This window comes from Choloepus didactylus, chromosome 1, assembly GCF_015220235.1.
Source record: "Choloepus didactylus isolate mChoDid1 chromosome 1, mChoDid1.pri, whole genome shotgun sequence".
In the NCBI taxonomy this organism is placed as follows: domain Eukaryota; kingdom Metazoa; phylum Chordata; class Mammalia; order Pilosa; family Megalonychidae; genus Choloepus; species Choloepus didactylus.
In genome coordinates, this window is record NC_051307.1 from 101,647,765 (window position 1) to 101,665,530 (window position 17,766).

General features: G+C 37.8%; 1 protein-coding gene and 1 long non-coding RNA gene across 2 annotated transcripts; one reads left to right on the plus strand and one right to left on the minus strand.

Annotated features, from left to right (window-relative positions):
- Positions 1 to 1,199: 1,199 nt before the first annotated feature.
- CLDN1 (claudin 1) lies at positions 1,200 to 16,872 on the plus strand. Its single transcript, XM_037838279.1, has 4 exons — positions 1,200 to 1,619; positions 9,581 to 9,745; positions 12,598 to 12,682; positions 14,369 to 16,872. The coding sequence occupies exons 1-4, from the start codon at positions 1,397 to 1,399 to the stop codon at positions 14,529 to 14,531; spliced, it is 636 nt and encodes a 211-aa protein (XP_037694207.1). The 5' UTR covers positions 1,200 to 1,396; the 3' UTR covers positions 14,532 to 16,872.
- On the minus strand, positions 12,093 to 14,397 carry LOC119535901. Its single transcript, XR_005217313.1, has 3 exons — positions 14,308 to 14,397; positions 13,449 to 13,511; positions 12,093 to 12,117 (listed from the first exon to the last, which is right to left on the minus strand). It is a non-coding gene; the product is annotated as an uncharacterized LOC119535901 (long non-coding RNA).
- Positions 16,873 to 17,766: the final 894 nt, after the last annotated feature.

Here is a 17,766-nt window from a genome sequence, read left to right on the forward strand (position 1 = left end):
ACAAAGATTTATTAAGACACTTGCAGAAATATATGCTTCTAGGAGAGACCATGCAGGGAAGAAAGGGACAGAAAGAGGAAAGGAAAAGGGGGAGGAAGCAGAACAAAGAAGTTTGTGGGAACAGGACAAAAGGAGGGCAGAATTAGTGTATTAGCCTCCTAGGAGCTGCCTTAACCAAGTACCACAACTGGAAGGCTTAAAACAGAAATTTATCGTCTCACAGTTCTGGAGGCCCTAAGTCCAAAATCAAGGTGTCAGCAGGGTCATGCTCCATCTGAAATGGGTAGGGAAGAATCCTTCCTTGCCTCTTTGAGATTCTGGTGTTCCTGAGCAATCCTTGGTGTTTCTTGGTTTTTATATGGGTCACTCTGCCTCCTCTGTCTTCACAAGGTTTACTCACCATGTCTGGCTGCTGTCTCTTCTCCCCTTCTTATAAGTTCACCTGTCATTTTGGATTCAAGCCCACTGTAACCTAGTCGGTCTCATTTTATTTTATCTTTATTTTTTAATTCATTTTTATTCAGATACATTCACATACCATGCAGTCATACAAAGCATATATTCAGTTGTTCACAGTACCATTAGACAGTTGTGCGTTCATTACCAAAATTAATTTTTGAACATTTTTTCTTTTTTCTTTTCTTTTTTTTCTTTTTTCATTTTAATTAATCACCTCTTCAAAGACCCTATTTCCAAGTAAGATCACTTGGGAGGAGGTGCCAGATTAGGACTTGAACATATCTTTTTGCAGGACGCAATTCAGCCCATAATAGGTAAAAAAGGTCTTTTAATAAAATACTGAAAGTAAAAAAATAAAATAAAATTAAAACCTCCCCAAACTGCAGAACTCTTGAGGGCTCTATTTTTCATACTTAAGCATTTTTAGTGTTTACTCATACCTAGTAAATTTGGTTTGAATGAGGGAATGAATAAAAAGCCCTAGAAGCCTGATAGAAGGAAAGAGACCAAGGAAAGAAATGAGCAGGAGCCAGCGGGGAGCATTCTTCCGGCCTGGTCCCCTCCAGGGATGAACCCACCTCGCGCGCGCATCGGCCAGCGCCGCTCCAGCCCTCCCGAGGAGCCTCCTCGAAACCGCCAGGAGGTGCTGCGCAGCGGCGCGGGCCGGGGGCGGGGCTGCTTTAAATCCCCTCGCCCAGCGGTTCGGCATCTCAGTCTCGGAGCCTGCGAGCAGCCGCACGTTTTCCCACCCAGACTCCAGCGCCGACCCGGACCCGGAGTCAGTATTTCTCCAGGGGCGGCGCAGCGAGCAAGGCTGCTCCTAAGAGCTGCTACTCCGCGCGGCCCCGCCACTTTCGGGAGCCCCGGGTGCGCACCTGCAAACTCTCCGCCTCATTCACCTGCGGCTTGTGAGCCAGCGCGGGCGCCAGAGCTAACCATGGCCAACGCGGGGCTGCAGATGTTGGGTTTCATCCTGGCCTTTCTGGGTTGGATTGGCGCCATCGTCAGTACCGCGTTGCCCCAGTGGAAGATTTACTCCTACGCCGGTGATAACATCGTGACTGCCCAGGCTATCTACGAGGGGCTGTGGATGTCCTGCGTGTCTCAGAGCACCGGGCAGATCCAGTGCAAAGTCTTCGACTCCTTGCTGAGCCTGAACAGTGAGTGCATCCCCCACTCCAGGGCCGCGGTCCAGGGACCTGAACCCCCAGAGTCTCTGTTCTGGAGTAGTGCCTATCAGCTGATTCTGTTATGAGGTTATATGCTCAGCAGTCAGTTGATTGAAGTCTTTTAATCCTGTGTTCGGTGGTGAGGTAGTGGAGAACATTCTGATTTGGGAGAAGGAAGGCCCAGAACTGAGCTCTTAGCATCGCTCTGGGTGACATTTTTCTCCCAGTCCAGGTGTAGTTTCATCTGAGGGCGAAATGTGATGGAAAGTCAAGGCCAAAGTCTGCACTCTTTGGCCTGTCCTGTACATTCCAAGAGTCTGTGTTAATTGAGGAATGGTAGGGTTTGCACAAGATAATGAGATGCCTTGAAAAGTTTGGAGCCTAAGTAACCTCTCAAGTTTGTAAAATAAATAGATAGTCCCAAAGTATTAGGTGAAGAAGCTTTAATTACATTTACTGGGGGTTACATTCCTCCATGGAATTTTCCATCGCAGTGTTTTCTACTTATACTTGTGGTTGAGTCTTTTGATTTCTTTTCTTTTCTTTCCTTTCTTTCTTTCCTTCTTTCTTTTCCTTCTTTCTTTCTCTTTCTTTCTTCCTTCCTTCCTTCCTCTCTTTCTTTTCTTTTCTTCCTTCCTTCCTCTCTCTTTTCTTTCTTTCTTTCTTTCTTTCCTTCCTTCCTTCCTTCTTTCTTTCTTTCTTTCTTTCTGTCTTTCTGTCTTTCTGTCTTTCTTTCTTTCTTTCTTTCTTTCTTGTCTTTCTTTCATTTATTAAGGGCAAGAGGCCCCTTTTCATCCCCATCCAAGGCTTACCACCTTGAAAAAGCCCCTTGAGATTCCCTGAAAGGGTTCAGTTTTCAAGCTGGGAGTCTTCAGAGGAGTCAAGCTTGTAGTGATATTTTAGAAAGAAAAGGTTGTTGGCAGCTGAAATAGCGTTGACAAGAAAGAAAGGTCCTAAACAACTTCCCGATCGTGAAAGATCAAATGAAAATTTAAGTAAAGGCATTAAGGGAAAACGCAGCAAAGTAGACACAGGTGATGAAATCAAAGGTCAACTAGAAAGGGAGGAGGCGAGAGAGTGAGGAGAGATGGGTCTACTGCGGGTTTCCATCTTCCACGAAGGAAGTTCTGTATTATGGATGTTCTTTTCTCACTTCTGTGAAATTGGAAAGGATTTTGTAGAGAGAAATATTTCTAAGGTTGATGGGGAGAAGGCTGATAGGGTGGCTTTTTTTCTTTTTTCTTTCTTTTTTTTAAAGTAAAAGCTTTAGAGTACCTTTTCAGAATGTCATTAAATTGCTACTTACTTAGGTAATAATGATGCATGGCTGGAGTATTTTCCTTGAGAAACCACATTAGTTGTTGTGTGCTATGTGTGTTATGCCCTTTAACTATCTTGGAAAGAGTTTCCTTAGTTTTTGCTTAGATAACAAGCAACACACTAGCCTGCCCCCGCCAGCCCATCAAGCAAGCCCCTTTGTGTGCTGAGGGTGAGCAGCTTTGTCATGGCTCAAGTTTACTTCAGTTTCCACCTCCTACTGCAGAGCAATTTTTGATAGTGCATATGGTTTTGTAAAAAAAAACATACAGTTTGGAGTTATAAAATGCCTTCTGAATCTGTTTAAACACAAATACTTATGGAATTAATTCAGCGTGCATGGTCTTGAGTGTTGTCATTTCAGCTTTTCAAGTTCCCTTTATACCAAAAACTGTAATTTTAGTGATAATGTATTGTTTATTGCCCTACTGTGTTCTATTTACATTTCTAAAGTGAATAATTGACAATTATTTCTAAATATCCCTATGGAAAGATAAGTATATTTAAGGAAATGGTGTCACAGACTGTACATTTGGAGTGCTGTACTGAGGAGTTGGTAGATAGAGAATGTTCTAAGGGCAATTCCAGAGACGTCTCATTGTCGATTTTAGTCCTCTGATCTAAATAATTCACTTTCAACATGTTCAAATCAGATTCCGTTTAGCCTCCCTGAATGACCCTTTGGAATCAGATTGATCCATGTTTTAAATACTCAGATCATTGCTACACATGATAATATATTAAAATAGTTTATTTTTGTTTATTCCTAATTAATACAGTTATTACAGTTTTTTAAACTGTGGTGGAATTGCCTCCAACCCCCATATACACACACATAACCTCTTTGGAGATTTCTCCCTGATTTTGTTTTTGTTTTCCTCCAGATCAGTCTTCTTTTCATTTTGGCTATAGTAAAAGTTTATTTTGAAGGTCTTTCTTTCAAAACCAACTCCCAGAAGAGCGAGCCTTGACTCACAGGTTCTCTCCCTTAACCTGCTAATGACTCACTGAATGCCTTTGGCTTGAGCCCAGACAACTTGTTTCTGTTTTTTCACCTGGACAGTGGTGCTCACATCCACCTGACGTGGAGACCTGAGATGATGAATCATTATTTGCTTTCGGTGTAGTTTTGTGACATCTAGAGGTGAAAAGGATTTTCTATAAATATGAGTAGTATTCCTGAGAAAAGATGGCATTTCAAGAAGTGCTTTTAAGGTGAGAAACTTACCTGCAAGTTTCCAGAAAATTGCCTTGATGTCTTTGCCAGTGAAACCCACTTGGTGTGTTACAATCCACATACAGGCAGTTCTCAAGCCTTTAATACTGGCTATTTTACAAGTCCCTTATTCTGTTCTAATGACTGTCAGCTGTGAAATACCCATAAGCTTCAAAAAATATTATATATAAAGAGATATACAATGTGCTAAAACAGCATAGAAAATAAGATATAGAAGGGCTTCTTTTAGGTAGTTCTTGCAAAGCACTTGATGAAAAAGTAACTGGGAAACTTCTTAGGGGAAACAAATGTTGCACTGTGCAGGTGGTTTCACTATGACTGAGTCAGTTCAGTTCCAAACTGGGCATTGTTGAGTCTTAGGGTTGAATGGAGTATGCAAAGGAGCATGCCAGATGCAGTTGCAGTAGACTTTTCTTGGCTCCCCTGTATACTTTACCTGGTTTTAGTCCACTTCTCAAACTTCTAAGAAACTGGTGCCTATTTTGTATGCTTAGTTAACTGCTGCTTCTTGTTTGGGGTTAATAACCAGAGCTGTCCAAAGGCTGGGAACCCCTTGAAAGCTGCATAGGTGTTCAAACAGAGAATGAGTAATCATTTTGTAGGAATGTTGTAGGGAAGATCCAAGCACCAGACAAATGGGAGGTTAGGCTAGACTCTCTCTAAGTCTCATCTAACTCTGAGATTCTGTAATTTGTTTGTAAGCTCCTCTAGCCGGTTTAACTTGCTTTGCATGAATCCACATGCATGTAGGTATACTTAATGAGCACTGGTTGTCAGTGAGGTTTCCCAGCACTCTCACCATGATGTCAGGCTCAATCAGGGAGACAAATCACTGACTTAAACAGTCTTTGACACACTGGCAGAGAGAAGGGCACCCACTTACACTTCTCCAGAATGAATATGCCTGCTGAACCAAGGTGGTCAAGGGGCCATTGGTGTTCAGATCTGTTTCAAGAATTAGTTCTGACTCTTGGAATTATGGAAGTTGAAACAAAAATCCAAGATTGAGATCAAATTTCAACTCTTACTCTGGTTTTGTACCATCTAGTTGTGTGCATAATGGTGAACCACTTGATCTCTCTGGGCTGTAGTTCCCCACGTGAACAATAAGGCAGAGTGGGAGGAATGGAGAGATGAATCCGTGATTCATTCATCCATTTGACAAATGTAAGCCTAGTCCTATTCTCGATCCTAGGCATGTGGCTAAGATGATTTCAACATTCTTTGTTACTAACTGCAGTGATTGAAGGGAAAGGGACAAGTGACATAGTTTAGGTTTCCTTGATTGGAGTAATAAGCCAGTGAAATGGAGGTAAATGCATAAATTTAATCATGAGACAGTTGCTCTAAGAAACAAAATACAGTAATGAAACTTTCTCAGGACATTCTGAAAAGTTGTGAATTCTGCCCCACCCCAGAGCACTTCACTTCCTATGTTTGTGTTCTACACCCAATGGCCACCAGCTCATGCACCAATAAAATGGAAATCCTAACACTGAGGACTCTTGAGAAACTTTAAACTTCAGTAAAAGTGAAATATTTAATAAGCGGAAAAGTCATGGGAGTGTAGCTCTGTGACAATCTTTGGTGAGCTCATTTAATTGTGGAGGAGAAGAGAACATTTTTGTTCTAGTTACCTAATGCTTAGTTCATTTACTCTCCTGATATTTATTAAGCGACTAACTGAGGTACTATGTGAGGAAACAGATATAATTAAAGTCTATTTTTCATGATGTATAGTACACAGGGTAGTAATATGGTACGATGCCAGTAAATGTTTTGCAAGCCTTTAAAGCTTAAGAGAAAAAAATTCCATATACTTGTCAATGCATGTCTTTCTACACTTATGTTGATTAACCTAACTGTAGTAAATCAGTAACTGAATTCATTTCTTGTTGTATGAGTAGAGATCTTTGTAAGTATTTTTAAATTATACTTTTAGGCTGAAAGCTATGAGAACTTCTTAGGGGGTCTTTAATCTCAAGATTACCAGTCTAACTAAGTATAATTAAAAGACTGCCTTTCTGTTTACTGCTGAATTTTATGAGAATCATAGTGTCAATTTTGGACTGTTTATTAACCAGATTCTTTGTAGACAACTTTAGTCAGTGACCGTGATATTATAGAGGTCCTTGCAAATTTAAGGTCCCTAGAAACCTTAATGAAAGGCACACCTTTGCTTCTACATTTGCTTCATTCAGATTGGCTGAGTTAATAGTGCAATTAGCTATATCCTTCTGTTGCAGAAAACTATTTTATCAACTTTCAAACATCTCAACTTTTCTGCCCTGCCACCTATCATTCCATGTGAGTACTTCATCTTGGGAGCTCATTGGATGCATACTTCTAAAAATAGATTCATTCAAGCAAAAAGTATAAATTCTTCCTTCATGCATGAGTTTCTGGTGTTTTGTGCTTTATGCTGAGTTTGGCTTTATGTAACAAGTCAGTAGCTACAGGCTCTCTGGAGAGAAGTTCCTCAGTATTATTTCAAAGATACAGAGATAACTATCATAGTAGTACCGTTTTTAAAGAATTAAGAAATGTTCTAATTCAAATGCATTGAACACAATTGTGTTATCCGTGTGACTTCCAGGTATTGTGCTTATTGGATGGAATATGAACAAATACCTGGTTGAAGTCATCTAGAAGATCACAGTTACATATTTTAAATGTCTGACTAAAAAGGGTTCCATAACACCCTAATTTGAAGGATTCATCTGGTTCCAGCTTAAAACTGTGTTTTATCTGCGCATAAAGCCCTCATAACTTGTAGTGCAAGGCTTGCTTATTTTGACTTCCAATCCATCATTATATATGCCTAGCTAGTGAGTTTTCATGCTGTTATGATTCTTAGCCTTTTTATATATATATTTTTCTAACCTCAGTGTAGTTTTAGTATTTATCCAAATGTCTCCAATGAAATGAGGTGAGATTTTGTGTTTGTCAGTATAGTTTTGCAAAGTACAAAGAAATTTCATAACCCAATGGGTGCCAGAGCACAGGGGAAAACACTGTTTTGCAAAATAACATTGTCACACTTCTCCTTTATCAGATTTTTAAAAATGAAGCTTGTTGCCATCCTCTTGCTCCCAAATATAGGCTTTTCTTTTCTCCATTTTTTTTTGTGCATTATACAAATAATACATTGTAAAGAAATAAAGCAAGGTGAAGTTTATATTTGTTATAAAGATATCTGCCCTGCCTCCCCCTCAATGTTGTTTGCAAAAGAGCCACGAGGATCATCTTTTTTACTTTTAGCATCTTCTCTTCCAGGATTCCTCTTCTGGGAATGCTTTCATTTGGAGTGGAATTTTAGGACCATATCTGAAATCTGTGTTATATATTTTAGGGAATTTTTTTCGTTTTCCTGTTAAGTAATTATTGTCTTTGCAAAAACTGCTGGTGTTTTGGGGGGGGACAGAATTCAATCCATAGCAATGTATGTCTTTGTCCACATTTGTATCATAAACAATATATATGTATCCATAAATAATATATAGTATTGCTTTATGTTTTAAAACTTATGTACATTGTATTTTAAAACTTACGTAGATTGTATCCCACTATCCTTATTATAGTAAATTTTTTTTTTTTTTGCTCAAAATTACTATTTTTAGATCTAGCCATATTGATACACACAAATCTGGTCTACTCACTTTAACTACTGAAGGGTACTCCAGCATATGAATATTCTACAATTGATTTATGTATTCCACTATTGGTAAAATTTAAGTGATTTCCGATTTTTTCTTGTTACAAAGAATGCTGCAATAAGCATCCTTGAATTTCTTTGTGCACGTGGGGAGAAAAAAAGAAAACTGCTGGTAAATTGGAAGGAAGGACACGCCTTAACAGTGGTGTTCTTGGTACTTTCCTCTTCATGCCATAGCAGAGTTTGGATTCCAAGGAAAAAGTTTTGTAATGATCTTATAAAAGCTTCAGTTCCTGGTAAATGCATGGTTCATGGAACATGTGTTTTGATACAGCAGTACCTGTACCACCCAGGAATCTTCCGAAGTGTGTGTGCACATGCATATACATATGTGTACGTGTGCCTGTGTACCTCTATGAGGAGGAAGATAGGTCAGGAGAGGCGTCAGTGTTTTGTTTTGTTTTTTTAGTTAAATCAAATACAAATTTATTTTGGCTTCCAAAATATCTCTCAAATACTGTGAAAAGACTGAGCCTCAGTCTAAAATAGAAATTGAGACATAAAACCTCTCCATCATCTCAGCCACTTTTGAAGGCCATCAAGAGGTAAGTTGTTCAAACTCACTGGTGAGATGTATAATCATTCACATTTTACATAATAGAAACTTGGTCCCAAAGAATATTTAGTAGCTTAGCCAAGATGACATAGGTTCTTACTGTGTAATTAATATTTATACCTGCAAAATTGCTTGTCACATGTTAACACGAATAATGGGATAATGATCTTTATATAAAAGTAGGAAATAAACCTAGAATTTAACCAAACTATTCTATCCAGCATTAAACTATGGTAAAGTTTAAGCTTTAATTCATTTTTTTTGTAGTTTGTGCTTTTATGCCACACTGATGGTATCACATTATTGTATTCTCTACTTTACAAAATGGCAATTCAAATAGTTTTAAAAACTGGTGATGTCTCCAAATAAGGACCTGCTATGTCCCAAATGAACACCTCAAAGATAGTTTTTTTTTTTTTTTAAATGGTTCTCATTTCCCCATAGTCACTGGAGAGACAAATGTTGCTTTTCCAGCAATAATAATCTATGTAAAATCCATTTCTTATAAAGCTGCTGACTAAAACCAACATATATTGTAAATCATTTTAATGATAAGTGATTTAGCGTTAAGGAGAATACATACGACTGTTATTTCTGAATTAACATACCCTGTTAGTAAGGATTAAAGAATTGGTTCAGGTAAGCCTGTTTAACTAACAACTAAGTCATTAATTCTTTTTCTGGGTGATTTTGAAATTTTGTTGAAATCATAAAATGTTAGCACTGGAGGGCCTGTTATTTGCGTGCACACACGCACCAGAGCTTTTGTTTTTCTGGAGAAGAAAAACTAAGGATGCACATTCTCATTAGGGTGCACACACACACACACACACACACACACTTCTGGAGATTCCAGGGTGGTAGAAGTACTGCTGTCTCCAAACATAGCTCAACCAGTGATTTGGAACAGTTGACCCCTTGATGATCTTCAAAAGTGGCTGGCTGGAAGATGAGGTTTTGTATCCAGTGTCTCAGTGGTCTGAGTCTCAGAGTTGGTTACAAGCAGAAACATCACCAGAACTGGGGTTTTCCACTCAACATTGGAATACACTTAGTTACTTTTACTACTGTTCTCTTGTTTGTCTAGATATGATTATTTTTAAATGTTCTAATTTTTTTTCTGTCAGGTACTTTGCAAGCAACCCGCGCCTTGATGGTGGTTGGCATTTTGCTGGGACTGCTGGCAGTCTGTGTGGCCGTCGTTGGCATGAAGTGTGTGAAGTGCATGGAAGACGATGAAGTGCAGAAAATGCGGATGGCTGTCATTGGGGGTGTGATATTTTTTATTGCAGGTAAGACAAGCCCTACCTCCCTTTCACCTTACTTACTTGACCCTGATATGGTGTGAGATCTAGCTTTCGGTTTTCTTAGATTATATTGGATTTTTGGCACTTGGTTTATTTGGGTCCCTTTAAAATCTTCAAACGTGATCCTTAAGTCCAGTTGACATTCAAGTTCCCAACAGAGGAACCACATGAAAATCAGTGAGCTCTCTGCTCATTGTGGGCAGGCTCATTCACTGAGGTTTCAGATGCTGACTGGTTTGTTAGAACTAATTTCTCCCTGAGTTGAGATGTTTTATGCTGGCAAACACTAAGGAACAATTCTGTGTCATTCAGAATTCATTATGTGATAACACCTGAGAGAAGAGAAGTTGGGGAATAGTGAGAGAAAACATAAAGAACACATGAATCACACAGATCCTGGAGGGATGGATGGTATTGGAATTACTGGAGGAAAATGAGGATAGCATTCCAGGTGGGCAAAACTGATTCCAGACTAAGCAGGAGGTGCTCATAAGTCAGTGAAGAGACAAGACAATAGGAGTGGAGGTGGAATGTTGGAATGGTAGGAAGTTAGGTCCATGAGTTAGGAAAGAAAATAATACAGAAAGGCCTTGAAAGAAGAATGTAGTTGTATTTCCCTTAAAAAAAAGTATCTATTTGTTGCTTTATTCAGTGTTGAATGATAGGTTAAACATGTGTGCTATGAGAAGACATGGACAGCTCAATTTAAAAGCCATATAATAAGGTTTATTTTAAATAGGATACTCTATAGTAGTCTGTTGCTTTTGAAAATGACATCAGTGATATGTCCACTACCAGGAAAAACCAGAATTACAATTTCGTTTCCTGTTTTCTCTTTGACAAAAGACATTGTAGGGGCCTTTGCCCTGGCATAAAACATGGATTTAACCAATAATGGAAGGGAGACTGTCTGTGGCTTTGCTACAGATGTGGTTAGTTTAAAGTGATCAGTCTTTCGTTTATCCAAACACAAAATTAGCTCCCGTCAGAAAAGGCATAGGTGGTGTTTTATTCCCAACAGTTTAATTTCACGTCAAAGGCGCTTAATAAATTTACCGCATGGCAACTTCCTTTGCTTGCCTTTATGTGACCCCTATAAGTGGCTGTATCCTCCACCTTCAGTTTCAGGGACTTCTGGGACATGAGGGCTGCACGTCCCAGAGCATCCTCACAGTCTCTTTGACCAGCCGAAAGCAATGGTATTTTCTGTCAAGTATTAGAGGCAGTTGAGTTTGGCCTACATTTTTTAGGGGAAAAGGGCCGGCATGGAAACAATCTGTCTATATTGATGAATTCTTAGATGTTTCTATAAAAAGATTTCATTTGGTTTCTTTGGACAAAAAAAATCTAGATATTTTATACTGCTTATAAATGATGGAATAAATTATTCTGACTAAGTGGCTTCTTTGGTATTATTGAAATATGAAACCCTATGGGAAATTGGGATTGTGCTGCATAAATTGATCTGATAGCAAATCTCAAGACTTTATTTGTCAGATCTGATCAGTAGAGCAGTGATAATTTGGGTGTTCTCATCCATTCTGAGACAGATTCTGCTTTTCCCTGCTAGGTAGCTGCTTCATTTCTTTTTCTTTTTTTTTTTTTTTCACTCTTTCTTTTTTTTTTCATTGTGGAAACATATATACAACATAAATTAAATTTCCCCATCACCCCAAACAAAACCTCTCTACCTATTAGGCATTAACACCCCAATTCCTCAACCCTTCCCCAGGTTAACATGTATGCTACTTTCTGTCTTTATGAGTTTGCATATTTTACCTAGTTCTTTTTCTTTTTTAGTCTTTTAATTCAATTTTATTGAGATATGTTCGCATACCATGCAGTCATACAAAGTGGTACAATCAGTTGTTCACAGTACCACCATATGGTTGTACGTTCATCACCAAAATTAATTTTTGAACATTTTCATTGCCACACACACAAAAATAATAAGAATAAAAATTAAAGGGAAAAAGAACAATTAAAGTAAAAAAGAACACTGGGTGCCTTTATCTATTTATTTATTTATTTATTTTTTGCCCCTATTTTTCTACTCATCCATCCATACACTAGACAAAGGGGAGTGTGGTCCATATGGCTTTCCCAATCACATTGTCACCCCTCATAAGCTACACTTTTATACAATCGTCTTCAAGATTCAAGGTTTCTGGGTTGTAGTTTGATAGTTTCAGGTATTTACTGCTAGCGATTCCAATTCATTAGAACCTAAAAAGGATTATCTATATTGTGCGTAGGAGTGCCCACCAGAGTGACCTCATGGCTCCTTTTGGAATCTTTCTGCCACTGAAGCTTACTTCATTTCATTTCACATCCCCCTGCTTCATTTCTTTTTGACCCTGCAGAAATATAAATTTTGAGTTTTGCTCAAGGACAATATGGAAGGGTTTTCATCCTCCCTTTTAGAAATGACTCCGTATCTATACTAGTTAAGACATCAATTTTATCAAAAGTGTTTTAGTATATTAATGTATACCAGTATCTTTGAAGGAGATCTTGAAATATGGACCTGCTTAATTGTTTAGAAAGGAAAAAAAAATTGTGAAGTTTGTGCCAGTAACTTTGAACTATAAGTGAATAATATGACATTGAAGAATATAAACTATGCCTAACTCCAACCTAATATTTTTGTCTGTCTTCACAGAAGGCTTTGAACAAATCATATCAGAATCTCCAGTTTCCCTAATACTAAAATTAAAATGTCATCAATATTGATGGCATTTATTTCTTGTAAAATAATTTAGGTTAAATGGATTGAATATTTATATATGCTCAGGGTTCTATAGTAATTAACAGTCTTTTGTTTTGAATTTCTGTAGGTCTGGCTATTTTAGTTGCCACAGCATGGTATGGCAATAGAATTGTTCAAGAATTCTATGATCCAATGACCCCAGTTAATGCCAGGTAATGCTATTCATGCATAAAATATTTTTTTTTCTCTGAGAAAATAACCTTTTTATGTTCTGCAAAGTTCAGCTAGTGCCATGGCTTCCCAGATTTCCTTTAAAGAATTTTCTGGAATTTTATGTCAATCCTACAAACAATTTAAATGACCTATGATTCATGTTAAAATGAATTTGATAATTGGATTAACAGCCTCTGTTGACACAACACACTTCAAAGTAGAAAATTCCAAGTTCTGTAATTTCCAACCGTATGCTGAGACTTTACTTTTTTTCTTCTTTTCAAAAATATATTTGAATGTTCCCCTTTGCTTACAATACCTAGCTACTATTATTTATAATTACTATTTAATTAATAATCATAACTTTATGATTAATCAAAAATAGTAGTGTCATAGATGTTAATGAATAACCGTTTATTCCCAACAGTTTAATTTTACATCTAAAGCTATGGTATATTTTTCAGTAAGTTGAGTTACCACTTTGCAATTTTGTGTTCCATTTCAACTATAACATTGCCTTTACAAAGGTCATCTTTCTTAATAGCGCAAATTTTGAAGTTAAAGACCTGACTTGACTCTCATGTAACTGCCTCTTTGATCAGGGGCAAGACTCTTCATCTCATTGTCCTCACATCTTTAAAGCCTAATAACTACATTCAGAGTCAGGATGTTAAGACATAATTACTGTTTGTTAAGTGTGAGGATGAATGGATGAAAAATCCCAGTGGTTGGAGAGATAAGGTGTGCTGGTTTTTATATACTCACCCACATAGAGCAGAACACATACTGCAGTGTTTGTATTGGAGCCCATCCCATGATAGTTATGACCTAGGTACAGAAACTGCTGGAGGTCAATGGGCTAAAATTTCACCTGAGGAGTAATACCAGTTATACATGTGAAAGCACTTTATAAATTGCTGGGCCCTGTGCAATTGTTATTTACATGATCCTGAAAGCAGCCCTGTGTGGCAGATGGGATCATCCTACTTTGACAGAAGAAGAAATTGAGATTGAGAGGTGAAACTACTAGCCTACAATAATAGTTGAGAGTTTGCATCAAGGTTCAAACCCAGGCCTTGTAATTCAGATCCATTCCTTCTCTACCCTCATTGGCCACCTCAGGTATAGATACCTCATGCCAAGAGTCTGGTTTAATACATTCACCAGAATTAGCTTTATCCAGAATGGTCCACAGGATGCCTAGAAATCTTTTTACAAAACCAGAAATTTGAGATTTCGGTTTACATAGGTGCCTGGATCAACTATTAAAAACCCTTAGTTGCCAACACACTCCGTAGCAGTTTCCTTATAGAATATGGTTGCTGCTGGGTGATAGCATGACATGTTAAGCTTTAGCCTAGGAACCATGGTTCAAACCCATCTTCCAAAATGTATAAACATGCTTTACAGGTCTCTTACACATGGAAAAGTTTTTAAAAAAATTTGCATAATTAACCTTGTATTGCATGTCATATTGTCTGACCTACTAGTGCAAATTACCAACAATTGCAGTGCAAACATTCTTCCATGTATGTGTTCACAAACTTTAGGGTACTTCCCAAGGGATTATGGGAGGTAATTTTCAATGATAATAAGTGAATATGAAATTGATATCCTTCCTTACCTTATTAGAAAAGTTGCCAGTGGTTCATTGATTAAAAAAACGAATTGCCTTTTCTTCTTAGGTATGAATTTGGTCCGGCTCTCTTCACTGGCTGGGCTGCAGCTTCTCTCTGCCTTCTGGGAGGTGCCCTACTCTGCTGTTCTTGTCCCCGAAAAACAACCTCTTACCCAACACCACGGCCTTATCCAAAACCTACACCCTCCAGTGGGAAAGACTATGTGTGACACAGAAGGAGAAGGAGACAACTCTTGGAGTGCAGAGAAAATGGACACTGAAATACAATCGTTGACATTAAGACCTTAGACTTTTGACTCTTATAGTCTGAACTTTGGTATTTAAATAACAGGAACAACATATTTTGTAAAGTATCCATTGCTAAAAAATGATTTAGTCTTTTTTTTAACCTCTTTTCCCTCCTATCTCTGTACAGGAAGGAAGCCCTATCCATTTTAATTATTGCTTCCCACTGAGTAATTATACTCATATGGGGGGAGAGGCAATCCTTAAATATATATATAGCTATGTATATATACATGTTTTTCTATAAAAATATTAGACAGAAAGAAACTCTTATTCTCATTATGTTTGTACCAGCACACTTAAAATATCACTAAAAAAGAAAAATATATATTTAATTCCATACTGATTAAATAAGTGGTTGATTTTTGTATTTTCCATCTTTGTATTTGTATACATATATAATCAATAGGTCAAAAATCATTTACTCTCATCAGGTTTTAATGTCTTAGACATAAGACTGAACCTACTCTACCAAGTATGAATTCTTTCAATTCTTCATATATACCCCTTTCATATGCTTTTGGTTTTTGTTTTTATTAGGTTGGTCTCTAACCCACAAATTTAATAAGCCTGCTTTTTAATTCCTAAAGTCAATGAGAGTCTGTTGGGAATTTGAGCTTTGGATGTAAATATTTCTGCATGACCAGAATAATATATTCCTACTGACCTTCCCACACATGATCCCTGTTCTCTGACCCATAACACTCTTGTTTGCTTTGAAAATATTTGTCCAATTGATTAGCTGCCTGCTACTTTCCCAAGTGTTGTAACACACTTTTATTGACTGAATTTTTGGAGCTACTTACTTAAAATTGTATATTCTCCCAAACTATCTTTTTCCCACCCCCTCCTCAACTGTATTGCTGTTTCGCTGTGTAATTATCATATAGTTTGCCTCTGCTCCCAGAGAGGTGTGGTCTGTTTGTCTAAATGAAGTGCTGGGCTTTCTGGAGTGATAATCTGGTGACAAATATTGTCTCTGTAGCTGTAAGCAAGTCACTTAATCTTCCTACATCTTTTCTCATCTGTCAAATGGAGATAATGATACTTAATCAGCTAGTAGAGGTGGTATGAGTTTTAATTTGTTGATATTACTATCATTCTTTGAACATGAAACATGCCTAAGTAATTTTGTATTTGCACACTTGGCTGTTTAAAAGTCATTGAACAAAACCTACATAAACACCTTCACAGGATTCAGCATCTCCCTTTCTCCACTGGACTATTTCCTTTCTTTCTGTGGTGCCTAGTGCACTGTTGGTGCTCAGTTCAGTTTTAACAGCTGTTCTTAGTTTTCCAGATCACTTCCACTTGAGAAGGATGATGTAATGGAAAGAGTATTGTCTCTGGTGTCTAGAGACCTGGATTTGAGCTTGGTGCTATCAAATACTGTCTATGTTTGGACAAGGCATTTGGCTGCCCTAGATTTATTACTTGATCTGTTAAAAGGGGTTGGTAATTCCTAACCTGCCTATCTCACAGGGCTGTTGTGATGATCCAGGGGGATGGCATACATGTAAATATGGTTTTGTAAGGTGAAAAAGTATTGAGGAATTCAAGTCCATACGTTTTGGAGTTACTTTTCAAACAACTGAAAAGAGAGAAATTTTAAGAAATTGATTTCTTGCCTTAATTCGTTCCTCAAGAGATGAGATACAAAAGTGGGGTTCAGCTCACTAAATGAAAAGAATTCTGGGGTTTAGTTTTTTCAGTCATTGTGGCTTGATGCTTTTATGGCTAAGCTTTTCTCCTTTCAGCTACATAGAATAAGCCTAGGACATCTGCAGATGAAATGTGTTAAGCAAAAGCATAAGTGTTGACAATATGAGAGATTTTTGAATCATATCTTTCAAGAATATTTAGGTACTATCTATAAAGTGATGCACTCAGAGCTGCTATTAGCTAGTAGAGGACACCACTAGGATAGTTAATATACGAACAGGACTTCAGGGTGAAACAACATGAGAAAATTATCCAAAGGAATATATCATAATGAGGACTTGAACCTGGTAAATCTGAGTGTGACTTCCAAACTTGAGTCTGTACTCCTAGAAGATATAATTCAAAAAACCCTTTGCCACATAGATTCCAATGACGTGTGATTGCACGTGCATGTGGGTGCCAGTTGCTAAAATCCACAGAGAAATCTAGAATCAAAATGACCAGCAGAATTGTTACACCAGAATTTATACAGTTTTCATATTTTAATACCCTGCTACACATCTAGAAACAGACCAATAAGTATTTTGTTTTGCTTTTTTTTTTTTTTTTGTAATGGGAATTTGTATAAAGTATTACCCTTTTTCAAAAAACTTTTGGTTTTTTAGTAAAAATAAAAAATGATCCTTGGCTTGCTTTTCTAGTCATTTATTTCAAGATTGTTGTGCTAGGGATAGGAGGTGGTTTGGGATAGGATATTACACACTGCATGATCCTGGCAGAGTTTGTGTTGCCTACAGGCCATCTATCAAATATTTGCACAGCTCCACCCTCTAGAGTGCCCTATTTCTCCAAAACTGAGCTCCTCATCAAGGCTTGTGATACAAGAGGATGCCTGAAGAAGTTAATCACTTTCCTTATCCATAAAAAGGAAACATGATACAATAAATGTCTAAAATAGGATGTGAAGGTGTTTTGTTAACTGTAAAGCACTGTGTGAACTTAAGGGGCCATGTTCCTCATTGAGGGGAAGAGTGAAAGACAGTAGGTAGAAATCCATTATTGTTTTTGTGATGATCATTATCAAATAGTTCTTAGGAAAGCAGATGATGAAACTCACTTGTTATCTTAAAATATCAATAGCTGATGAAGTCCTAAATGTGGCCTCTCCCTGGAAAATTCTCATATTAAAGAGACTAGGCTTGTACACAAAGGTTTGTGGCTCTAATGATAGGGTCATTAGCATGATGGGTAAGAGACTGAGATCATTGCATATCACTGATTTGAAATCCCCTTAAATTAAGCAAATGCACCAGAATCCGCACTCAGTTTCTACATAATTTACATCTGTAGGCAAGGACCAGGCAGGCCCATAAATTTGCAAGGAATAAATTTCCTAGGTGCTCCCAAAAAGAAATCCCGAGTGAAAAACTGGCTTGCAAATCGTACCAAGTAGACATCCACCTTCATGTGAGTTCGTCCTTACCTGGATGCCATTGT